We start from the raw sequence: 26,508 nt of genomic DNA, 5'->3' as shown, positions 1-26,508 counted from the left end.
CACGCCCTTAATCCTATCACTTACAAGGCAGGATCTTCATGTGTTCAAGGCCACACTAGGGAACAGAGCCAAGTGTGGTGACACGCCTTTAATCCGAGTACCAACCATAGAGGCCTGGAGGTCTGTACAGACAGACAGAAAGTGACAGAGCTGTGTAGGAAGTGGAAGTGAGGTAGCTGGGCTAAGAGAGCCAATGAGAGGGCAGAACAGCAAGGCAATAAAGGCCTAGGTAGACAGGAAGTAATGCGCATTTGGAAGCTGCAGAGTTGGTGAGGTGAGGTTGGCTGGTGGCTTTCTATACTTCCCTGAGCTAAGTCTTTTACCCCTATATTTGGCTCAAATTTTTTTATTTAATAAGACCGTTTAGAAATTCGTCTGCATGGCCCTATTAGATACACAACTTTTTTGTGTTGTTTAAAAAATTTAGTTAGCAAGAAGGAAGAAAAGAAAGAAGAATGGAAAGGATGGGCCAGAGTGCAGGCCAACTCTGTATTGGTCACTGATAAAGGCGTAGAGAAATTTTTCATGGTTGTTTGTTCAGAATGGAAGCCTTCACCTTCCCTGGGTGTTTTCTCAAATTATCTGTACCTATCCAGCCATCTTGTTGGGCAAATAACTCCCACTGAGAACTAAACGGAGCCACACCCCAGAATCCATATTCTGAACGCTCTCTACAGTCAACCACTCCAAAGCTGGGCTCCCAGAGTGACTGCAGCCAACAGTGGACAGGCAGATGAGGAGTCGCTGCAGGTCAAAAGCCTCACTGCAGCCATTTTCTACCTCACAGGCAGCAGCTGGGGCCTCTGACATTAGCGTGGGTTGTCTTTGCTTTGAATCTTGGTTTTCATATTAAGAGAAAGTAGCTTTCTAGGCAGACACGACATTGCATGTTTGTCATAACTCTTAGTGACCAGTAGAGAAAAGCCTCAGGTCCCGTGGGGCTCTCCCATTCTATAGTAGGCTGCTAAAGCATAAATAACTTCCCCGTGGTTGGCACTGGGCCACCTCTCAGCTTTATGGAGCGGAATAGAGATGTGGGAGAATTGTTTTCAAATAGTACAATAAAATGTTCAAGAAACAGGTCCTGAGCTTTGCCTCTTAGTTCGGCAAGAAATTAAATCCGACAGCTACAACCTGGGTGGTTTTCTTGGTGCAGTAAGTGTGGCAAGCAATGAGCCAAAGCAAAAAATCCTTTTGGCCTCCTAGGACATCAGAGGCTAGGGAGATATACACATTCCAGAAAACTGACTCAGACTGCATTACCAACAATTGTCAAAAGACACTCGGCTGGGACAGAAGGCAGCGGGTCTGGAGGCTTCTGGAGTATGACATTGATTGAGACTTTTCAGAAACTCTCCAGAAGGGTAGGACTCTGGAGCTATGCGATGACGAACCTTCTGAAACAGAAGCAACAGTTTGAGCAAGTGATGGAAGTTCACTGACTGTGTGGTCCTGACTCCAGAATGCGAGATACAATGCAGAGGAAGCCAGGGCATTCACTGAGCGTGAGCTTGGAGTCAGTCTCTGTGCTGGGTAGTAGGGTCACTTCCTAGTAAGCTACAGGTCTGGAGTTTGAGTGGTGATGTGTGTTTGTGTGTGTTTGTGTGTGGGGGATGTGACATGGAAGTAAGGAGGGACTGTGAAAAGAAAAGAGGGAGGGAGGGAGGGAGGAGGAAGGGGAGAAGAGGAGAGAAGGATGAAGTAAGAGGAGAAGAGAGATTATTATAAAGTTCAATAGTAGGAGCCTTTCCTTGGTGTCATCATGGACAGCATCTTATCTTTCTAATAAGAAATCTGGCAAGTTGACTGTTAAATTTGTGACTATTTTTCTCACAAATACATTGAGTCTTCATTCATTCACATATATAACACAAAAGAATTGGCCACTATGTGTGTACAGTCTTAAATTCCAGTATTTACCCGGGGAAAAATACCTTAAATTTAAATGTTAGTAAACAAGTAATTGCTCTCTGATTTTAGTAGTATAGACTAAACACAAGATTACTTAAGAATTGGTATGTACTAAGCAGAATTCAATTTACAGTATAGTACTGAGTTTTCATCACTATGAGGTAATATATGAATTATTCCTTCAATTTAGACAACTAGCATTTGAAATATAGTTGTCTAGGTGTGTGTGTGTGTGTGTGTGTGTGTGTGTGTGTGTGTGTATGCAACAGCTTGCTTCAAATTCTAGCATCCTTTAATTTTGTTTGAAGCAACTGTACCCTGGTTGTGGCAGATCAAAAAGGTCCCTGCATTCAAAAACAACATTTCAGCACAGCAGTATTCATCAAAAGCACTTCAAATAGATTCATTGGTCCTGGGTAGTTGTGTTTTTTGGTAGAGATACCAAGGTTGAAACTCAGGTTTTCCGTGCATGGCACTCATCCTAGCACCCTGGAGTCTGTGATCGACCAATGGAATGACTATCTAGAGAAGAAAAGCCAGTTGGAGCAGTGGATGGAATCGGTGGATCAGAAAGTGGAGCATCCCCTCCAGCTGCAGCCGGGGCTGAAGGAGAAGTTTGCCCTGCTGGACCACTTCCAGTCCATCGTCTCCGAGGCAGAGGATCATGTGGGTGCATTGCAGCAACTAGCAGCAAGGTCCAGGGAGCTGTACAAGAAGACTCAGGATGAGTCCCTGGAGGAAGCCGGCCAGGAGGAACTGAGAACACAGTTTCAGGACATAATGACCGTGGCCAAGGTGAGCACTGTAGACCCACACAAAAGCTTCAAAGCACAGGTAAGGAACTTAACGTAAAGTGAATTACTGGATTTGGCTGGTCTGCAACTATGTGTAAGTTTGTTGGGCAGAGAATCCCATGAAGATCATTTCTTGGAAAGGTGGAAAATAGAGAGAGCTCAAACAAGAGCCAGAAGGGATGGCTGCCTGGGAGAGAAAAGGGAAACAGTTAGACTTAGGGGAGAGGGCACTTGCGAGGGCTGTGGGGAAGGGGAATGGAAGACACATGTAATGCATGTGTGTAATACATAATGCATGTGTATGAAGATGCTCTGATGAAGCCCATTGCTGTGTATGCTAACCTAAAGATTAGTTCCCAATTATATCAAAGAGAGCTGTACACACGAGTACTCCCATGCACTGCTCTCTCTGCAGCCCTAGGGATGTTCATAACTTTTTATTTTCGTTCTCATCTGCATTGTTGTTAGACTTCCAAGATTGAGCGTCAACTGTTAATTTGTGTTTCCCCTGCATTTACCTTTTTTTTTTTTTCAAGACAGGGTTTCTCTGTGTATTTTTTGGTGCCTATCCTGGATCTCACTCTGTAGACCAGGCTGGCCTCAAACTCACAGATATCTGCCTGGCTCTGCCTCCTGAGTGCTGGGACTAAAGGCGTGCGCCGCCGCCGCCGCCGCCACCACCACCTGACTACCATTGTTGAGTTTTCTTTCCTCTCATATTCCAACCATGGGGAAAAAAATTGAGTTTATTTAACCATTAACACAACCTGCATTTTCCTATTCTTTAAACTCTGGGCGTGTGTGTGTGTGTGTGTGTGTGTGTGTGTGTGTGTGTGTGTGTGAGAATTATGGAAAATTTAAAAGAATTCCATATATGTATATATGTCTCTATATAATTTCCTCCATGATTTACATTTATGTACTCATGAATGTTATAGAAATTAAGGCATGGGGATTTGTGGTTGTCTTTCTTTACTTTGGTTTGCCTTTTGAGAACTCAGAGTAATCAATACTGTTATTATCAACATGAATGCTTGTTTATCCTTATTTGTTATCTATGAGTCAGAAGATGTAAGTTTAGATTCTGAACCTTCCCTCTCTGAGTATGTGCCCTGGGTGTGTTCCTGGCCTCTCCCTAAGCCTGCACATCCCCTGCTGTCAAGTGTGATGGGGATAGGATTTAATGCAGTGGAAAGTGCTATTTCAAGCAACGAGAAAAGTAACAGTAGTTACTATAATAATTACGATGAATTAGCTTGTGAGGACTATTAGCATTTATTAAGCATAGATCTTTATGCTGAGCTTCACATTACAAAATACTAGACTTGTGGGGAAATGGTTGTTTTCCCAAAGTGTTAGATTTACTGTTTCTTTTTTCTTTCTTTCCATCCTTCCTTCCTTCCTTCTTTCTTTTCTTCCTTTCTTTCTGACAAAAATCTCATTATGTATTCAAGGCTGGCCCTAGAGCTCCACATGTAGATCAGGATGGTCTCATACTCAAAGAGATCTACCTGCCTCTGCCTCTTCTGTAATGATTTCTCCTTGAGACATTAAGTTTATGGAGAATCCAAGACTAAGTTCAAGGTCTTCTGAGATACATCAAGACCTCTATCAAGCCTGCCACTTCACCCGATTTCATGTTGGTAGTAACTCGGGCTGCTGATGTGCTTTTTCTTTGTCAACTAGGAGAAAATGAGGAAGGTAGAGGACATTGTCAAAGACCACCTCATGTACTTAGACGCAGTCCAGGAATTCACAGATTGGCTCCACTCAGCAAAAGAAGAGCTTCATCGGTGGTCGGACACATCTGGAGATTCATCAGTTACTCAGAAAAAGCTATTGAAAATTAAGGTGAGCAAACAGGATGATACTCTTCTGCATTGGTCCACAGGTTCTTTAGTCCACAAGTGGCAGATTCGTGATAAGGGCTTAGTGGATATGATTCCATTTTTTTTAATGTTTTCTTCCTGAGTTTGGTTGGTACTTTATTGCTCCACACATCAGTAATTCTGAACATCAACAATGTTTAAGAACATAATTGGAAGGAATTTAGTTCCACTTATGAGCAAAATTTGGCCTTGTGTGTATGTGTTTCTATATGCAAATATACTTATTGCTGTAATGTGGGAGAATAGGAAATACACGCCACCCTGTTGGGCTGACAAAACCAGTGCAACCAGAGCTTAAGAAGCTTTTTTTTTTAAGTTTAGGCTCTGAAGCCAAGGAGCCTTCTGCAGCATCTTTCACCTCCTGACTTTCTATATGTTTTTGGAAAAATCACTTTTGTTGATGTCCTCAAGCCTCATAGGAAATTCATAAAGAATAATAAAAAAAATGTAATATTCTGAATCAGCTCTAAGGAGCCGTTTGGAGGACTAAGATCATTCGTACAAAATACTTAGCACCATCGCTAGCTATGGAGTGTACTTGGTTAAAAAAAAAAAAGTCTGATGGTTTGGGAAAGGGAGGGATTGATTCAAAATGGAATGCCAGGCTGAAAGAGTCAAGAATGAGCCAGGCACAGTGGCATACACTTATCAGGTGAGTACTTAAGAGGATTCCCACAAGTTCATTGCCACCCTGGTCTACACAGCAAGTTAGAGACCAGTAAGGGATACATAGTTAAGACCCTGGAACAAATAAATTAAATAAATGAATAAAAATAATCAGACATACAAACAAACAAGTAAAATAGCCAGGGGTAAAAGTTAAGCCTTTACCCCAAGTCAATGGAGACATTATCTAAGGAAAATGGGTACATGTAGAGAAGCCCGTGGTGAGGGAAAGATGGATGTTCAGTGATTGACAGATGAAACGTGCACCATCTGGTGGGAATACAATCCAGGAAGCAGTGAATTCTCATCATTCTCTCAGGTCAGGAAACTCTTTGGAAGAGATAACGTTATCAATTAATACCCCATAGTCTGTAGTTGATGTCCCGGGACAGGATGGATCAATGGCATGTCCAGCAGACAGAACAGGAACACAAACCCCAAAACCAGGCATATCTAAGGTTTAATTGAGTTTTGAAAGAGGCCAGGGGGGAAAGGAGGAGAAATATGTGGTCACCCCCACCACAGAGGCTGAAGATCACCCTCTTTGACAAGCCCGAGAGCCATTCCCACAGCAGGGAGAAGTGTTAAACCAAGCAGATTGCCTGGGTTCAGGAAGGAGTGCCAGGTTAGGAAGAGAAGACAGCCAAGGATAGACCAAGTTTTTGGAAAGTTCATTTGAAAAACCTCCAAGGAGGTAAAGAAAGTACCCCTCCTGCCCTTCAGTGCTTGTGACCACCCTCACCCATAATATGTAACTCAGAAACACACTGTCTCCATGGATGAGAACATGAATGAACATGTGTATGTATGTGGAGAGTGTTCAAATACAAAGCAAGAAAGCGTATGCAAAATCTAACTTAAAACACTGTAATTCCAATGTTCTTATTGAAGATCTGGGTTAGGGCTGAGGAGATGGCTCCATGTGTAAGAACACTGGCTCTGCAAGCAGGAGAACTTGAGTTTGAATTCTTGGCACTCATGTAAAAATATCTGGGCATGGCTGTGTGCCTGTAACCCTAACGCTGCTGAGTGGAGACACATGGTTGCCAGCAGCCTAACCAAAATGGTGAGCTCCTAGTTCAGTCAGATATCCTATCTCAAGAAAGTAAGGCAGAGAGAGAGAGAGAGAGAGAGAGAGAGAGAGAGAGAGAGAGAGAGCCCCATTCTGATCTCTGCATGCCCATGTATAAGCCATGCACGCTCATACACTCATGTGTATAACATGAACACGTGCGCACACTAACACAAAGATAATCTGTGTGAATGGAATTAGAGTTAGCAAGCATGGACCTGTTTTCATCAACTTGAAACTGAGATAATGAATATAAGGATATTTGAGAAAACTGGCTTTTGACAGTAGAGACTCTCTGAATTCCAAATTTGAAAATGCTCAAAAGGTTGAATATTCTATTCTAAAACATTCTTGTTAAATGTAGCACTTTCTAGGTTATAATTTTGCTTTGCTTAATTACTAACTGCTCTATGTACTGATAACAAAAGATGACTTTTAGAATCCTGTTGCCAAGAAAGGCCAACTACACACACACACATAAAGTCCTGTGTGTAAGAACACATTTACATGTGTGTAAAATCCTATCTTGCATGATGGTGCTTTTGACCACCACAGAAGTAGGCATTTTGCAAATGAGCTGCACCAAAATGTGTCTCCATTGTTTGTACATGTGAGAAATCAGATTAACTTCAGGCTAATTAAGTGAAATGCAAGGTATGTTACATAGACTAGTTAAATACCCTTTCTGCTTCACACATCTAGGACACATGTATGATGATATGAAACGCCTCAGTTTTCTGTTGTTAACTGGTAACTGGTCTGGTTCATTCCTTCCCTCCCTCTCCTTGTTTTAGTCTCCAACAGTCACCTTTCATTCTACATAACTCAGGAGTTAACACGTACTTGTGCATTAACACCAACCAAAATCTAGCTATAGCAATGCATGTTACAAATATGTATGTACCAGATGACTATTTTAGCAAGGAAAATGTCATCAGAAGCATCAATTTCCAAGAGAAAATGCCTTGACTCACCTATTTCACAATGATTATTCTAATTACATCATAAAGTCCTTTCTCCATGGGAGCCTCGAGGCTAATCGTGGTATCTGAATTGTCAGATTTCTAGTGAGGTTTCTTTTTTTCTGAGGGAAACGTGACAACAATAAGCAAACCCAGGCTGGAGTTTGCTTTAAACGGTTAATTAAGTCAGTCTGTGAATTATTCATTTCAGTGGCCGTAAAAATGCCTCCTTAGGTACAGGAATATCTGAGATTGAAGAGGGCTTGTTCTCTTCTTGACATGGGTCAGCCTGACTCCCAGCAGGAAGAAATGTGACTTAAGTCACCTTTCTATGGAAGATGATGGGACTAAGATAGAGATCTCAAACAGGACACAGTTCCCTGGTACATCCACATATAGGGAAATAAGGTCCTCTGCGATTCTTTTTAGTTTAGAGGAGCTGAACACCACAGACGAATAAGTCACTACTACACTTCACATATCTGAATACTGCCTGCGTTCAGCATGCCTGTCCAGCCTGTGAAGACACTGAGACACCCTGAGTGATTTTGCAATAAGTCAGGCACTCATGATACTGATCGCCTCTAATACAACGTGGGCGATTGTAGACTCAACAGCTCTGGTCCCTTTGGCACATTCCCTCAAACTTCATAGCAGGACCGAGTCCCATTCTGCACACATTTGAAAACTGGCAGCCCAAGTGACTAAGGGCCTCCTTGGTTTCCATGGCGATATTCCATTACAGGAGCTGATAGATTCCAGAGAGATCGGTGCAGGCCGCCTCAGCAGAGTGGAGCTGCTGGCCCCGGCAGTGAAACAGAACACAGCTGCCAGTGGGTGTGAGCTTCTGAACTCAGAGATGCAGGCCCTGCGCGCCGACTGGAGGCAGTGGGAAGACAGCCTCTTCCAAGCACAGAGCAGCCTGGAGAACCTGGTCAGCGAAATGGCCCTCTCAGAGCAGGAATTCTCTGGCCAGGTGGCCCAGCTTGAGCAGGCCCTGGAGCAGTTCAACGCCCTTCTGAAAACCTGGGCCCAGCAGCTCACCCTCCTGGAAGGCAAGAACACGGATGAGGAGATAGTGGAATGTTGGCACAAAGGACATGTAAGTTGGCCTTTGCCTTCCTGTTTACCCCTGGGGTGGAGAAGCTAAACATGTCTTTGGCTCTGTGGTTGCTTTAAAAAAAAAAAAAAAAAAAAAAAAGCCCATGCTAACTAAGAACACGCAGCATTCAGAGGCAGCAAAAAAGTATTTAATAGATTGGCCAAGTGTGAACTTTTTTCCTCCTCCTTCTCTAAATCAAACTTCGGTAAAAGTTACCATACATGGGCGGTGCTCTTATATCCTATCGGGAGCATTATTTCTGGTGGAGATATGTAACTTTCTTTCTGATGGTGTAAGAATTTGCAATACTGTATTCAGCCATTCAGCCTGGAAAATGGCCTGTGGGCAGAGGCATAAATAGGCAGAGAGTCATAGCCGCTTTCTTGCCAGTTAACTCTTTCAGACAATGAAGTGATTGAAGTCTTAGCTTTGAAAGACACATTTGACGATCCACTGAAGCACAACTAGCGATTTTCACTGGGTCTGTTTGTCCTCTTTGTGGTTTTGACAGCTGAACTTGAGTTAGCTTGTTAATACACGTTAACGCTTACTAGTCGCCTTCCAGGCTAGTTTTTTTTTTTAACCTCTACCTCTTTTAGAATGTGAGAAAGGGAAGCAGGAAAGGGAGAATGAGCTGAAGTTTAACAATCTCTGCCTTCTTGGAGTCCTCTTGGGTGCCTTGGCAATCCTCTCAATATTTGTTGCTTTATAATAACGCTCAGAATCGCGGCTGTCCTTAAAAGGAAGTCTAGTGAAGTAAGCGTCCCTGCTTCTATTTATGTTATAATCATTTCGAAATAGCTCCAGCCCATTAGGAAGTCATGGAGTATTTCCAGCACCGTCTTGTTTAAGTCAACTTTTGGGGGCAGGCGTGGTTCGCTGTGAAATAAAAGTGCGTAACTAGCCGGGTGCTGTTTTACTGAGAATGTTTCTCAGCTGTTTGGATTGTTTTCCTAAGGCTTTCCTCAGACTTTAGGCTTACCATCAGAATCAAGCCAAAATCAAAATCACTTGATTCTGTGGAGACAAAAAAGGCTGGGAACTAACTGTTCCATGGAGTCTGATGATGATAATGATGATGATAATAAGTCACAGTGTTTCGGTTCTTTTTTATTTCCCTTTTCTCCCATTCTCTTAATGTGAGTGAAAAGACTTTTAAAGAAATGTCTGGTTGTAGCTAGAATTACGTTACTATCCTCAGTGATCCTCTTCTATGTTGGGACTGTTATTGGATAATGGACGAGGGTTAATAAGGATACACGTGCTGATGTAATCAGAAATACAGGTTTTCAATTGTGCTGAGTCCAGGATGATGGAAAGTCCCTCTGTCACATCTACATTTGACTCTAGGGCTGTAGATTCTGAGGACAATAGGACATTACCTCTCAATAGTCATAGTCATCTAACAAAGAAAACAGTCAATAGTCTAATGCTGAAATTTTTTCTGAAATTTAAGATAACACTTCAAACCCTATGAGTGTGCAACAAAATGTTCATAAAATAGATGGACTTGGGCTCTGACAGCAATATCTTGCTGTTAGGAAGGCTTCATGACTCCTGCCGATCAGAGTGAGCACTAGAGGCCATTGTAAGTGTTTGTCTTATGTCATCAAGAAATCCTTTTAAGGTCGGTGGACGTCAGCTATGGAATACAACACTCCACACATCCTGTTGATTGTATTTATAAAATTCCTTTTCAAACTATGGGGTCGTTAGTTTGGAGATGTAGCTATTCCTTTAGCCGGACAAAGAAAAGAATGCCTTCAGCGCTTGATGGAACCAAAAGCATATGAGCCAATGCAGTATTTGTGAGAGTCAAGGTTCTACTAAAATCTGGATTGAAGATGAAGTCATTAAAGATTGATTTTTTTTATTTATGTGTATGTGTGTGTGCATGTATGTATGCACATATGTGTGCAGGTGCCATGCAAGACAGAAGAGGGGTCAGATCCCTTACAGCTGGAGTTATCAGTAGTTGTGAGTCCTTCAGTGTGGGTGCTGGGAACCCAACTCGGACTCCGTGGGAAAGTCAAAATCTCTCTTAACCATGGAGCCATCTCTGCAGCCCCATGAATGTGTTTTTTAAATGTAAACTTTGACTGAAAAAAATTTTGTTTTTAATGCACCTAATTTATACTTGGCCTACTTAAATCTCATTTTTAAAAAATTTTGGTGGATAATTACATTTCTCGTGATATTTCCTTTTAAAATATTCAATATGGTAAGAAAATAAAATGGCTATTTTGGGGTTAGTGTTTAGAGTTTCAGAGAGAAACTGTATGGTTGTTTTCTATGACTTTTCTAAATAAAAGAGGGCTTTGGGATACAGGTCAGCGAAAGAATGTTTCTGTGGCTTGCTGTGAAACCCAGGATTCTATCCCTAGCGCCACAAGAAAGGAAATGGAGAGAATAAAAGAAAATGAAAGGGGATGGAAAGGAAAGAAAAAAGCCAAGGCATGTTTTAGAGCCTCTGGTTCAGACATTGAGCTACTTTCCATGGACATTCCGAGAACCCCACCCCTGACTTCAAGATCATAATCTGTGCGGACAGAGAAGTACGAAACAGGTAGAGACAGTCCTCATGACAAATGCTCCAGACATGCTGCTGTACATCTGTCCTAGTTAGGGTTTCAACTGCCGTGAGAAAACAATGACCAAAACAACTTGGGGGTAGAAGGGTTTGATTTCCGTTTACAACTTTCAGGCTGCACTCCATCACTGAGGGAGGTCAGGGCAGGAGCTCGTGAAGGGGAGCCGCTGTACGGGATTGCTCTTCATAGCTTGCCCAGCCTGCTTTCTTATGGCACCCAGAACCACCTTCCCAGAAATGATACCTCCCCAGCGAGTTGGACTGACCCACATCAATCATCAATCAGAAAAAAGAAAATGTACCACAGGCTTGCCTACAAAGCCAGTCTTGTGGGGGTATTGATTGATTCAATGAGGTTTCCTCTTCCCAAATGACTCTAGCTTGTGTCGCATTGACATAAAACTAGCTGGCACAGCATCCTCACATAAGCATCCCCAGGAAGTTGGGAGAACCACAGAGAATCCCTTGAAGGACCAGTGGTAGAGCAGAATCCTGCAGAGGGGTGGGGGTGGGGAGGTGATTACAACTTGATCAGATACGTAAAGCAGAGGAATAACCCCAAGGAAGGAGAAATGTAGGGAAGGAGAATAGAACAGGAGTCACTTAAGAGCCCTGTGCCATTCTAGGAAATTATAGGACGTAAGTGGGGGCCAGGAGAAAGAATGTGAGGAGGCGAGGAGGCACGTGATTAAAAGAGCTGTGACTTAGAATAGATGAAGCTTGGGTGTCTCTGCATGAAGTGAGAGGGGAACAAGTGAGTGTGTCACGTGACTTCCCGGGGAGATGTGAGCAGACATTCATTCATCCCAAATACATCACAGATGATACACTGAAGAAAGATACACTAAGCGTAGCTTGGTGAGCCAGTGAATAGTGTGGGGCTCTTCACATGGATACCTCAGAAGCAGCTGCATCACTGAAAACCTCCCCTAGCGTTGCATCTCACTCATGAAAGCTGCAGCCATAGAACTCTCTGCTGGACTTGCAGACAGCTCCCCTGGCCATCATCTCCTCTCCCAGCACTCAGTCACGGCTTGGATAACCTTGGGGGTGGGTGGGGACTTGGAATCCTCATCACTTTAAGTTTTGTGAGGTTTCTGCATCTTCTGAAGCTTCCCCTCCCTCCAGGAAGGACAGTTTGAATTCAGAGGAAATAACTACATGCCACAGCGTGCTGCCAAGTCCTCTGATTGACAGCAACCCGAGGATAGTGACATCATTTATAGTACAACAACACAAGACGACTTGGTGTGTTGAGGAGGGCTGTGGGCCATCTCTCCGTAAATCACTGAGAACAGCAACAGTAGCAGCAACAGCCACTGATGGAGTAGTTTCGTATCTACTTGTCCTTTCTCCACAGTTTAAAACATTTGTACACGTGCATGCATTTTTTTTTATAAATTTACTTTCTTCTGGTAACACTATTGACACAGTTTCATTATGTGTTTGACTGTTATTCCTCTTCTAATTTTACAAAGTAGGCATTGAGGAGTGTAGCAGGCATTGTGCTAAGGACTTGGCCATGCAGGGTCTCATTTGTCCCTTGACATTAGTCATATAAGAGGAACGTTCTAATTACAAAGCCCAGTTGACCATGGCTTTGATTTCAGAATTGTGCTCCTCAGTCCTAGGGTTTCATTTTGGTTTAAATATGTCTAGTGTCATGATTATTTGTATATTGTTCATCGGTTAAGTTATGAGCTCTTCCAGAAAGAGAATGATACCTTTATTCATGGGGTAGTGGGAGTCCTCAAATGTCATACTGGACATTAGCAAAGATTTAATGATTACATGAAAGAAACCATGAAGTATATAATCAAGTAGGTAAATTAAGACCCATGGGTTATAAGAAGTTGTTAATATCAGTGTTCACTGGAAATGCTACATAAAATCCATTGGAATACATATTATAAGTAAAAATATGTTACTTTTTATTTAAATGATCTTTTTATGTCTTAAATGATAGATAGACACTTTCCAAATAGTCTAGTTGGACCAATTTCTAAACAATGTAGGGTATTTTCTCTTTGTTCTTACTTTAACTCATTGATGATTCAATCATTTAACTACTTTATACTTGATGCAGGAGTGTCTCTCCATGGCCAAAAGTAGATACAGATGACCCACATGCCATCGGGGGCTATACAAAAACCTGAAAATAGACCTTGTCCCATTACTGAGTTCACTGGGTTGGTTTGCCCCTCACTAATAACTTACAGTGTACGCATGTAGAGTGTGAAGATACGGAAGTCTCCCGGTTCAGTACTTGTCTTGTATTTCTCTATTAGGAGATCCTGGATGCTCTACAAAAGGCAGAGCCTATGACAGAGGATCTCAAGTCTCAGTTGAATGAACTTTGCCGGTTTTCCAGGGACCTGAGTCCATACAGTGGGAAAGTCTCCAGCTTAATTAAGGAATACAACTGGTAAGCATGAACTGTCCCACTGTTCAAAATAATTTCATTGGTATTTTCTTTATGACAGAATCTTGGTATGTAGCCAAGACGCCCTTCCTTCCATCTCAGTTGTAGGTAGGATTCCAGGAAAATAAATAAATAAATAAATAAATAAATAAATAAATAAATAAACAAACAAACAAACAAACAAACTCTATCTGGCTTCAAAATATTCAAAATACAAAGTAGGAGCTAAGCTGAGCATGGATTGGTTGTCCGCGGTTCTAACTTCTCAGGAGGCTTATGTGGAGGGCTATCTAAGCTCATAGATGGAGAACAGCTTGTGTGACATAGTGAGACCCAGTGCAAAAATAATTAAAGAAGTTAGAATGTGTTTATAGTGTGATTTCAGTGATAATATCAACTAAGAGTGAAACAGAGAAACAAATCAGCGAACTGCACATTCCTGAGAACTGTGGACTCTGTCAGGTATCACCTGAATCAACTTCTTTGCTTTTCTTCTGTCATCAAATTTGCAAATCACCCTTTCAGTCTCTGTTTGCAAGCATCCAAGGGCTGCCAGAACAAAGAACAGATTTTGCAAGAAAGATTTCAGAAGGCCTTCAGGGGCTTCCAGCAGTGGTTGGTTAACGCAAAAATCACCACGGCCAAGTGTTTCGATCTACCTCAGAATCTTAGTGAAGTCTCTGCAAGTCTTCAGAAAATCCAGGTAAGAACTCTGCTGATCCTGCCAACAGCCATGCTGAGTTAGACTAAGATGTCACTCTGGGTCTTTGTGTAAGAGCACTGTAGATTAAAGTTTAGTTTAAGAAATTGAGATTTCAGATAGACCTACCCTTGAAACAACTCAAGGAAAACTAGCCCACTCCTATACATAGCCTTACGCTATTTTATGTTTTAATAAAGACTTGGAAAACAATAAGAGTTCCTTGAACGTAATAACACTGCACCTGAGCACTCTGAGGGTCCTCTTTCATTTAATTTACACCCCAACCATGAGGTAATATTGTGTGTAATAATTTGCTCTCAGCCTGCCAGTAGGATAAAGGTATCTCAGTGAGGTCGAAGGCTTGTGTCTGAGGCAACCAGAGCTGCAGCCCCATGTGGTGTTTGCATGTTTGGTTGATTTTATGGGAGTATTTCCCTCAGCTAACTACAACTCCATAGTGCCATTTCAGCTGCCACACTTCTAGACACTGTAGTGACCTTGGTTTTTCATAGATGTGTCATATGTGGCCAGTTACTTTTCATACCAGCCATCTTGAGCCAATACTTGGAGAATTTGAATTACTTGCTGGAAAACGTATGACTACAGGCAACTATGAATAAGGAAGGGCCCATGTGAGAACCCCATCTACTAGACACAGGCTCTGAAATCATGGTGTTTATTTCTACCTAGTTCACTTTTTTGAATCTCGGTTCATGATGTAACAAGACAGATTTCGTTTGGAAATGTGGGGCTTTTAAAATTCCTCTAGGCCAGGGAGTAGAGCTGGAAACATTCAACCACCAGTTTATTTGCGATTATGAAACCCAGTTCTGTTTTTGACAACAGCCTTTTCTGTGACTCCTAGCCCAGTGGCTCATAGGAAGTAGCCATCCATCACAAGAGATGTCTTGATAAAGTCCTGTCTTGGTCCATTTTGCATGATTGTATAGCTACTTTACAGAGTAAACAAGTTGATTTAGCTCACCATCCTGAAGGCTGAGGAAACAACTCTGGAATCAGTTGAGCTCTAAGGCTGGGATTCTATCACGGCATATAGACCTGCCAGCAGAAGGACAGGGCCACATCAGACAGGAAGCAAATGATACTAGGAAGTGGCCAGCTTGTTTCCTTAGAATTCTCTCCAGCCCAAGGAGGTGGCTCAGCCAGTAAAAGTGCTCTCTGCCAAGCCTGAAGACCTGAGTTCAATCCCTGGAACCCCACATGGAGGGAGAAGAGAACCAGTTCCCGCATGCACATGAAAACACAACAAATAAGTAAAAAATTGAATGTACGTGTTTATTTTAGCTCTCTCAAGGGTCTGGCTCTAACTGCAACAGGACCACCCATCAGATCCCTCCTTTTAAGCATCACCACATAGAGACCAAGATTTGAACACATGAATCCATGCGGGACAACTCACCCCCTCAAACTAAACCAATGTGCTTTCACTAAAGTCCAAAGCATAGAGTCTCTATGTTTATGTTTCTTCACAGAAAGGATAAACTTTAGCTGCTTATTCATTTTGTTTCTTCTCTAATGTCTGGGAATAATAATTGGCATCGACTCTGACCCAGAGAATATACTTACTTATCAAGAGAGAAACTTAACCTCTGGATAAACTCAAGTGTTGGGGAAGCTACACAGTGTGACCACACTTCATGTTTCCATTATGTCATGAACTTGTGCTTCATAAGAACAACCCTATAAAATACCCTGTTACTATTTTTTTTATATAAACTACTGACAACAATGTCCCCTATTTCATCTGATAGCATCCACTTTATGGACCCCCGCCCCATCAAAGCTTTCCTGTCATTTTCCAATAGGAAAGTTGCTCTGCCTAAGTAGATTGATTTTATCATACGAGCTCTATAGGTCATGGACCTGCTTGTGTTTATTCTTTCTTTGGCAGCTAGGCTGCTCAGGGCCAAAGATATCATACAACTCCACCAATTATACAGAACCATGTGGCATTTATTTTTCTAAACTAAACTTAGCCAGAGATTATTTTATAACAGTTATTGTCTCTTCATCCTCATTACTTCTCCTGTTTATTTTTTAAACAAGTTGATAACAGTTCATAAAATACCTCCCAATGTTTTGCGGTCCATTGAGAATTTATATTAGGAAACGAAATATTTCACAACTGGATTGCTAAAGGAAAACCCAGGTCATTTAACTGAGGCAATAAAATAGTCATTTGTTTTGCTTGATTTCACTGAGACATACAGGGAAAAGCAAAGGATATTAACACATTGCGTGTCTTAAGGTACCTAATTTTATGTTTTTCTTATAGGAGTTTCTGTCAGAGAGTGAACATGGGCAGCATAAGCTAAACACAATGCTGTCCAAAGGGGAGCTCCTGAGCTCGCTGCTGACCAAAGAGAAAGCAGAAGGCATCCAGGCCAAAGTTATAACCGCAAAAGAGGATTGGAAAAATTTTCATGCAAATCTCCACCAGAAGGAATCCGCCTTAGAGGTATGGCACAGGCACCACCCTGGGCATGCTCTGTGGGGTTCGGTGATGGGGATGGGTAAAGTGGTTTCAACGCACCACGGGATTTTCGAGCATTCTGGTCATCCCGTTTTGCATAGGAACAGGCAGCCAGACAACGAAAGATGGGCCTGGTGCTGGAAGCCTGAGTAGTCCTGAAGGATTAGACAACTTCTTGCACATGGACTCATCCATGCACACCCCCTGCAGGAACAGCCAACTGCACATCTGAGCATCACGTTTAATCTTGCATTTGAAATGCTGCAGTTTGGGCAATTATTCTAGAATCAAGATAAAAAGTCCTGCAAGGCTACAAAATATTGGCTCAGAGTTCATATGACACCCACTAGCATCAGGTTTGGGGTGTTAAGTATGAAGGAAGACAACCTTCATGTGATTTCATTTCCTACAAAGACAACTTACTAATATTATATCATCATTTCTACCACAATGCAGAATGTCTTTTCTTCTGAGATCATTTATTCTTTGTATTAACTCTTCTCTCAGATGTATGGAAGGTGTCTTACCCTTGAAAACATTTCCTGGCAAAATAGATCCTTAATTTGATGATTGGCACAATAAATACAAGACAGGAAAGAGACTGTAATAGGGAATTCCCATCGGGAAGAGAAAACAGGCTTTCTTGGTTCTTTCTTAAGCTATGAGCTTTGAGTTCTCCCTTGTAATTAGCTGTTGTTCGTGGCAAGCATCCTCCACTAAACATAGGGGCAACCATGCAGTGCCTGGAAATTACCTGTGACCCTGTAAAAGTCATTAACTCCTTGTGGCCTTCAAAGCAAGAGCTGTGTAGTGAATCTGGCTCTCACGCCAAGATCATCTTACTCCAACAGTGCCCGAGAACAGGGGAGGTCAGGGATTGCCAGCTTTGTTAATCTGCCTTGTCTGCATGGCAGGTAGAATTCTTCTATTTGACCCAATCCCACCCCTCCCTCTTTTCCTAGTAGGAATAACATGTAGTATACATACCTTTTGATAATAGGAAAGCATGAGAGGATAGAAGAGGGAAAGTCTTTTCTTTGTTTCCAGAATAGAGATGACCATAACACAGGAATATTTGGAGTAAGGCATGGAGACTCAGAATGATGTAGTGACTCTATTTGGAGAAGTCAAAGAAGGTGTCCAGAGAAGTGACATTTAAACTGTACCCTGAAGGACATGTGCCCTTCAAATTTTCCAAGATTGACACACATTTCTCATAGAAGGAATTGAGTTCATGGGCCCAGGAAGTTATTAATGATGTTAAGAAGTGAAAAATGTGAGAAATTTGATGCAGACACAAAGTTTAGGCAGAAGAACCATAGAGGTAACTGGAGACACAGATTAGGACCATATAGTAAAATGTCTTGGTGTCATGTAATTTGACCTTGAATCTCAACCAGTTTCCCTCTTAGGAACCCATGACACAGTTTTCCCGGGATAGAACCTATCATGAACTATCACAGATGCAGAGGACAGAACTCATTGCATACAGTGGGTACTTAGGGCACTAGGACTCATTCCTTCACTCAAGATGCCTTGAGGCAGACTGAATGAGGAATTTGCAGGCCTTAAAGCTGGAGATAACATGTCCACTTCCTGACTGTAGTGTAAACAAAAATGGGGAATCATATACAGCCAGGAAAGCAGAGGAAACTTGTTATAGTGGTACCGATGAATGGGAGGGTCTAAATGGCAGTAATAGTAGTGCAGATGATTCATCTCTAAGACAAAACACAACAGGGTTTGGCAATTAGCCATATGGGGTGGTGCTCAAGATAAGTTTGATCCTTCAGTTTCTCATCTGGAAGAAGGTGTGAATGAGGAGGCTATTAACTGGAATATGAACAGAGATACAAATATGTTGTGAAGTATGGTCTTGGGGAATGGAATGATTGAATCAATTTTCTCCACACTCCATTTTGTGTACCTGGAAGGTGGTCTGTGGCTAACGGTCAGGGATGCAGCAGTTAAACAGCAGCATGAGGGTCAGAAAAGACAGAACTGAGAAGCCAGTGATAGTAAACATCCACCTGTGCCTGGCACTTGTGGGCAATTCCATACACCAGTACATTCAACGCTCAGAGCCACTGTAGGTCACTATAAATCATTTGTTTTTGTCATGTGGATGAAGAAATAAAGGAACCATGCTCAATGGTACAAAACTGTCATACAAAGAGATGGGGGCAGGATGATTAGGAGTTTGAAGCTAGCCTGGGCTACATGGTGAATCTGAGGCCCTCCTGGATTATATAGTGAGACCCTGTCAAAATAAGTAAATAAATAATTTAAAGAAAGAAGAAAGGGGAAAGAAGGTAGGTAGAGAAGGAATGAAGGGAAGGAAAGGGGGGGGAAGCAGACAAAGGTACAGGATTGCTAAAAATCTGCCAAATTCGCACAGCTGGTGAGTGATGGAGACTCAAACCCAGCACTGTGCTTCAGTGACTCCTGGATACTTTTACACTGACTCAAAGTTTGAGAGCTTTGCACACAGCAGTCACTGCGCACAGATGAAGCACCCAGCTTTCTTCTGTGCTCCCTGAGATATTCGCAAACCTGTGGTTTTTGGTCATGGTCATCTAGTTTTCCATGTTTAGCTGCTCCATGAAACAGCAATAAGAGAAAGACGGACATGCCTTGGACCACCAGATGCTTTCAGTTATGCCGTTAGTATTTGGCAAGGATTAGTCTAGACTCTGGGATGCAGCAGGGACTAAAACAGGACACATCCTCTGCTCTGATGAACCTTACAGTTTATCGGGAGTCATCCTTAATAATCTTGCCTCTGTGGGGTGTTTTAAACTCTCTGGTGCATGCCTGTAGCTAACTCATCTCCCTTTGGAAAACATTATCAAGTAGCCAATGCTCTAGACACCCTGGACCAAATACAGTGAGAGCTTTGAGGCAGTGTCTAATAGGTTCTGCATTCCTCATACTTCAGTTTTCCAGCTAACATTTTATGGACCTGGTGCTTTACTAAAACTACCTAAATTCTTTTCTTGGTCCATATTGCAAGTTTAATAACAAATTCATATGAATTCAAACTCATATGAATCTAGAACTTCATAAAAAAGTAGATTCCTTTTCCGTAGTGAAATGTGTAACACATTATCAGCATGCTTTTAATGTGTTATCTATAGAGTCTATGAAAGGATTAATATTTATACTACCCTTATGTGATAAGCACACAGTTCTTATCATTTCTTTTTCTTTTCTTTTCTTTTTTTTTTTTTTTTTTTTTTTTTGGTTTTTCAAGACAGGGTTTCTCTGTGTAGCTTTGTGCCTTTCCTGGAACTCACTTGGTAGCCCAGGCTGGCCTCGAACTCACAGAGATCCACCTGCCTCTGCCTCTCGAGTGCTGGGATTAAAGGCATGTGCCACCACCGTCCGGCCAGTTCTTATCATTTCTTAATGAGTATGTCTTCAAAGTAAAATAAATGAGGAGTTGGGAAGATGCCTCAGTTGGTCACGTGCTTGCTGCATAGGCAGAAGAACCTAAATTCAATTCCTATCACCCCCATAAAAGCCTAGAACCAAGGCAGTGGGAACAAAAGTGTCCTTGGGCCTCACTGGCTGGCCAGTCTAGCCAAATTAGTGAGCTCTAAGTGAGCTCTCTCAATGAGAGACCCTACCTCAAAACAAATAAGGTGAGGGGGGGGCTGGAAAAATAGTCAGTGGTTAAGAGCACACATTGCTCTTGCAGAGGACCTGAGTTCAGTTCACACCTCCCATACCAGGAGGCTCACAACCACTTGTAACTTCAGCTACAGGGGATCTAACTCCCTCTTGCCACCACAAATGCCTGCACCCACATGCACACACACACACACACAACTAAAAGTAAAATAAATCTTTAAAAAATATATAATAAAAATTAAGGTAGAAAGTAATCACAGAAAAAGTTCCCAAGGTGTTGACCTCATAGGAACACATTCATGCACATGTGTACCCTCACATACCTGTGCACACACACAAATATTCACAAGCAGAGAAAGCTTAATAAACACATAAATTGTATAGGTGTGTATTTATATATAGTGCTTTTTGTCCTATCATTAATCAATCCTTACCAATGTTGGGTTATTCCATAAAGAAAGATGATGTATCCCAGTAAGCACGAGACATGGGCCCTTCCATCCTGGAACCTATAGTCTCGGGGTAGAGGCCAGGCATGGCTGCATCACATGGAAATGTACAGCCCAACCCTGCCTATGATAAATCCTGTGGTTTAAAGAGCAAATGACTAGAAATTGAAAAAAGTCATACTCTCTTAGAAGAGCTAGAGAATTAAAGACAATGCTTGTAGTTTGAAAAATAAAGGTATAAGCATTCTTAAAGGATGTTTCAAAGTCATATAGGTGCTAAGGTGACAGATGAAATGTTCTAGACTGGGAAGAGGTAGACACAAGGAGAGAAGCAGCTGGACCACATGAGTAAGCACTGGATAAATAAGCCAAGTGAAGGACTTTGAATCTCTCTGTGTGTGTGTGTGTGTGTGTGTCTGTGTCTGTGTGTGTCTGTGTCTGTCTGTCTCTTTCTCTCTCTCTTTCTCTCTGTCTTTCTCTCTCTCTCTCTCTCTCTCTCTCTCTCTCTCTCTCTCTCTCTCTCTCTCTCTCTCATTTTCCCTCTCTGCCTGCCTCTCCCTCTCTCCCTCTCTTTCTCTGCTTCTCTGTCTCTCTTTTTTCTCTGTCTATGTCTCTCTTTCTGTCTGTCTCTGTGTGTCCTTGTCTCTGTGTGTGTGTGCTCACACACATGCAAGCACATGTGTGTAGGTCATAGATTGATACCAAATATCTTCTTCAATCAAACTCAACCTCCTTTTAAAAATTGGGTCTCTTTCTGTGCCTAGATGCCTTAGAGTCTGCTAGTCTCCAGAGATCCTTCTGTATTGACCTCCTCCATTCTGGGATTACAAACCATGCCCACGCGCCAGCTTTGTTTGTTTGTTGTACATTGGTCCTGCGAATGAAGTTCACTTCCCTACACTTTTGTAGAGAGTCCTCACTGAGAGGGCAGTCAGCCCCGTGGGGTTTGGGTTTGCTCATTCACCTCTGATATTATCTAAACCCTTGCAGAACCTAAAGATCCAGATGAAAGACTTTGAAGTCAGCGCAGAACCCGTGCAAAACTGGCTGAGTAAAACCGAGAGGTTGGTACAGGAGAGCAGCAATTGCCTCTACGACCTGCCCGCCAAGAGGAGAGAGCAGCAGAAACTCCAGGTGATGGGGCCTGGCCAACTGGCCTCGTCTTCACTCCCTCCTCGCTCCACTCTGTGGCCAGATGCATGCTGGGTGCCCCGGTCTTAGCTGACACCACCTTGGGATGCCGTGTGCCTTCTCCTTGTTCTGACAGAATTAATGTTTTCCGTCTCTCCTCTGAGACGTGGTTTGTGTTCTCCCTGTAACATTCCACTGTGTGTAGCTTGAAAACAATGCAGTCTTTAGGGGACTCCAGTTGCTTGTCGATGTTTATTTCCGTGTTCCGTGGGCCCAAGCTTTGTTCCGTGCTTGTCCCAGCCTCTGAATGGTAACTCGCTTATGCTTTCCAGTCTGTCCTTGAGGAGATTCAGTGCTACGAACCTCAGCTCCACAGGCTGAAGGAGAAAGCTCGGCAGCTGTGGGAAGGACAAGCTGCCAGCAAGAGCTTTGTGCACAGAGTGTCGCAGCTGTCTTCTCAGTATCTAGCGCTAAGCAATGTAACCAAGGTAACGCCTGGCATGTGCTGTGTGTGAGTGTGATACTGATGTCGCAAAACTCCAATGCCCAAAGGTCATGCGGGGTCCATCCTGACGCTCCCACAGAGTGATGTCTCCAGGTCAACCTTATGGCATGTAACCATGACATCTCCCTCATCTTGAAACCAGATTCGTCACTTTTACCCTAGTTCTTTTTGTTTTGTTTTGTTTTTTTGTTTTTCGAGACAGGGTTTCTCTGTGTAGCTTTGTGCCTTTCCTGGAACTCGCTTTGGAGACCAGGCTGGCCTCGAACTCACAGAGATCCGCCTGCCTCTGCCTCCCAAGTGCTGGGATTAAAGGCGTGCGCCACCACCGCCCGGCCACTTTTACCATAGTTCTTAATGTGGTTCTCTGAAGTCAGCGAGGGATGTGGCAAAGACAGAATACACTGCCAATCTCTGTCATTAATAAGATGATGTGTTCCATGGCACTTTGATCCCAAAGGCTCAATACATAACTCTAAAGCAAAATTCAGAGTCCCTGTGCTGAAGACTATCAGGTGAAATTACACTAGAAAACATGATCCCAAAAGCAGTTTAATATGTATTGGGAGCCACAGAATAAGTCTAGGGGAATTTTAAAAATGTCATCTAGCTTCTGTATACACATTTTGTAGTAGATGAAGATGTGTTAATTGATAGTTTCGGCTAAGAGTCTAAAGTATAGTTTGGAATTGGCAATGACTAGTCTAACTGAACAAATCTGTCAAGGATTTTAGAATAAAGTAGAGGGCACACACAAGACCTCACTGAATGAATCCCATTAGAATGGTACAGACCCTGTGAATGGGGCAGTCCTTTTCAAGCTTGCACAAACTATAATGTGTGCTTTCTGTTTTAAAATTTTCAGATGTTAGCATTTGGGACGCTATCATAATTAGCCCTTTATGTGGCCTCACCCATTTTACAGCGAAGTTACTTCCAATCTGCTAATCCGGGTCTTCACACTGTCATGTTGTGAACTGTCTCCATTTGTGCCCACAGTTGTTTGATGAAAAGGCTGCTTTCATGGAACTTTAGAAAATCTGGCACATACCTACTGTTAGAATGAATTAAGAACCGCTTTTTGCAACTGGTGTGTTTGTGTGCATCTGGACTCCCAGGACTCAGGAAGCAACAGCAGGGGGATTGCCCCAAGTTCAAAGCCAGTTTAGGCTGTGCTGTCAATACCAGGCTGGGCCGCATGAGCACATCTCCAAAATAAAATGAGTTAAAATAAAATACAAAAATACAAAAACAAAAGAAATCTTTCCCAAGCAAAACCATTTACATTTGCTTAGACATTAAAGAGCAAGAGATATTTTAATGCTTCAAGGGCTTGAATGTTACATAAAGTCTTCATCCACCTTGCTGGCTATGACCTGAAGTGAGCCAGTAAGAAAAACCACATAGGTTTTCTTGTCATTAAACATGCAAGTGTATGCATTATGTCCTCTACACATGTACTGAGGTCTCACGCTCTCTTCTACATCTATGCAAACTATCTTTCAACTAAATATACATGTATTATATGCATGTAATCTAGAACTATTACAAAATCTCAGATTTTTTAATATGCTATTTTTTAAGATGATGTCTACAATGTAGGTCTCAGTTGAACCAAATATAACATGTGAAGGCTAAAGGTGACTTTGAATTGAATGCCAATCGATATCAGGAAGAAATTCTACTAAATAAACATAAATCTTGACTCTCATAAGTACATCTGTTTAGGGCAGTGAATCTCGGCTGTCATGTCTTTTGACCTGGTTATGTTACAAATTCTTCTCTGCTTAGGAAAGTATGGCTCATACGTCATGCAGGAAGGCCAGGCTCGAACCTTTTCTGGGCAGCCTCTGGGACTGACTGTGATAGTTTCTGATGAAGTGCTTGTTTCCAGTGCGAGTGGCTATGGGCTGTGAAGTCTGTGGAGCTGACAGCTAAAAAACCATCTCTGTCATTTCCAGGAGAAAGTGTCCAGGCTGGACAGAATTGTTGCTGAGCACAGTCAGTTCTCACTGGGCATTAAAGAGTTGCAGGACTGGATGACAGACGCCGTTCACATGCTGGATTCGTACTGCCTCCCCACATCCGACAAGAGTGTGCTGGATGGTAGAATGCTCAAGCTGGAGGTGTGTATACTGAGAGGCCTCTCACACGTTGTCTTTTCTCAAGTCTCGATTGGCCTGGTATGACTAGGCAGTCTGTCCTCAAGAGCATTCTGGATGCTCTGTGGATGTATTTATGTAACACAAACCTTAAAAGATTTTATTAATTAAAAAAACAAACAAACAAACTCGGAGCCAGATGTTGGGGCGAAAGCTGAAAGATCAGAGGAGTAGAACCAGCCACAAGTTCTTAACCACTAGGAAATCCTCAGCCTCCAGAGAGCTACTTCCTGCATACTCATGCCTTATATACCTTTCTGTGCCCTGCTATCTTACTTCCTCTCTCCATCCAGCTGTATAATTTCCTCTTACCGTCCAGCTCTATCACTTCCTGTCTGTCTGTACAGACCTCCAGACCTCTATGGTTAACTAGTGCTAGGATTAAAGGCGTGTGTCACCAGGTCTGGCTCTGCTCCCACTGTGGCCTTGAACTCACAGAGATCCAGATGGCTCTCTGCCTCCCGAATGCTAGGGTAAAAGGCATGGGTTACCACTGCCTGACCTCTATATTTAATATAGTGGCTGGCTTCATCCGCTGATCCCCAGACAAGCTTTACTTGTTAGAGCACAAAGAAAATATCACCACAGTTTCTGATTTCATAATATGCTCATCCCTAAGCATTCACCATTCTTTTAAGCCCTGACACATTCATCCACAAACACTACAAAAAATAAAATAAGACACAAATGTGGTTATTTGCTCGGTTTTTAGTCAAGAAGCTAGCTTCAAATCCCATCACAAACACATGTTCTGAGGAAATATTTTGATGAAATATTTATTTATTCAACTGACTCTCCTGCCTGTATCATTTAGTCAACTCTTCCCCCATTTTGAAATATTAATTCTATTTTGCATTTGCAATCAAAATGATTAATCTTCATTCATTCATCTCTGCCTCAGAACTTCAGTGCCTCTCAGGAGACTGGCACTCTGTTTTGACACAGAGGAACCAAAAGGGAATGAAATATGATCTTTCTTCTCCACAGCTGTGTTGTCTGCTGCTGAGGCTGAAGTGTCGGAGACGATGATTGGAGGTGGTGATGCGCGCGCGCGTGTGTGTGTGTGTGTGTGTGTGTGTGTGTGTGTGTGTAGCTTATAGATATACACGGGAATGGAACAGTACAGGAGAGGTGGGTTGAACACTGGATCAAGTATCCCAGGCTTTTAGGAACGATGGATGGATGGGCTGGTGAGATGGCTCTGGGTTACAAGGCACTTGCCACCATTAAACCTGAGCCCAGTCCTTGCCACCACATGGTATGTGGGCAGAACCAACTCTCCCAACTTGTCTTCCCTCTGTGTCTCTCTCTCTGCCTGTCTGTCTCTTTCTTTGTCTGCCATCTGTCTCTCCCCTTCCCTCTCACTTTTTTCTCTCTCCCTCCCTCCCCATTCCACCTACACAAAGTAAATGCATTTTTTTAAGAGGGAGAGAGTGTCCTGGTGCAGATGGCCAGATAGGGATTTGAGGGAGAAGAAATGGAAGTAAAAGCCAGAGCGGGGAGGAACCAGTGTGGTGATTGAGCAGGCACAGGGCAGCATGGGCCCAGGGCCACTAGAGGCTCAGCTGAGCTACAAAGGATGTAAGACATAGTTTAGGAAGTGTCCAGAAGTTTTGCATTTTGGCAGATGGCAACTTTGACTTTCAATTTCCTTCTCCAGTTAATGGGAACAGTGCCTATGAAACTCCTGGTCCGTGTTACCCATTTCCATGGAGAGGCTGTACTAGATGCCCGTGACTTTCTTTCCATCCTCACAGCTTTGATAGTCCAGGGATACATCGTCCCCCTGTTAAAGCAGGAAAATGCGATGTGGAAGGAAGGAATTTAACAGAAGACTCCAGACTGCTGTGCCAAGCCACTCAGAGACCAGCGGTGACTGGAGCCTAGCTATTGGCAGTTACCCCAGGTGTCTTCCCACAGGTGCCCCACGGCATGCTTGAACACCACACTATCATCTTCGGAGCCTCCGAACTAGGGGGAGCCAAGAATGTAAACGTACAAAAGGCTTCTGTACTTGTTTTCAACA

The 26,508-nt window shown here is 42.7% G+C and overlaps 1 protein-coding gene across 2 annotated transcripts in view; it reads left to right on the top strand.

Annotated features, from left to right (window-relative positions):
• LOC114707476 (nesprin-1) overlaps positions 1-26,508 on the top strand; it is a 280,202-nt gene that overhangs the window by 223,639 nt on the left and 30,055 nt on the right. The window contains exons 54-62 of one of the 2 annotated variants that reach the window (XM_028890206.2): positions 2,397-2,706; positions 4,392-4,556; positions 8,040-8,396; positions 13,275-13,411; positions 13,934-14,111; positions 16,408-16,590; positions 21,678-21,821; positions 22,151-22,306; positions 24,282-24,446. In XM_028890206.2, the coding sequence (XP_028746039.2) occupies positions 2,397-2,706; positions 4,392-4,556; positions 8,040-8,396; positions 13,275-13,411; positions 13,934-14,111; positions 16,408-16,590; positions 21,678-21,821; positions 22,151-22,306; positions 24,282-24,446 (1,795 nt within the window). Of the gene's footprint in view, positions 1-2,396; positions 2,707-4,391; positions 4,557-8,039; positions 8,397-13,274; positions 13,416-13,933; positions 14,112-16,407; positions 16,591-21,677; positions 21,822-22,150; positions 22,307-24,281; positions 24,447-26,508 lie in introns of those variants that run through there. The other variant, XM_037200367.1, reaches the window with a different exon arrangement.

This window comes from Peromyscus leucopus, chromosome 8a, assembly GCF_004664715.2.
Source record: "Peromyscus leucopus breed LL Stock chromosome 8a, UCI_PerLeu_2.1, whole genome shotgun sequence".
In the NCBI taxonomy this organism is placed as follows: Eukaryota; Metazoa; Chordata; class Mammalia; order Rodentia; family Cricetidae; genus Peromyscus; species Peromyscus leucopus.
This window is presented reverse-complemented; position numbering and strand designations above follow the sequence as displayed.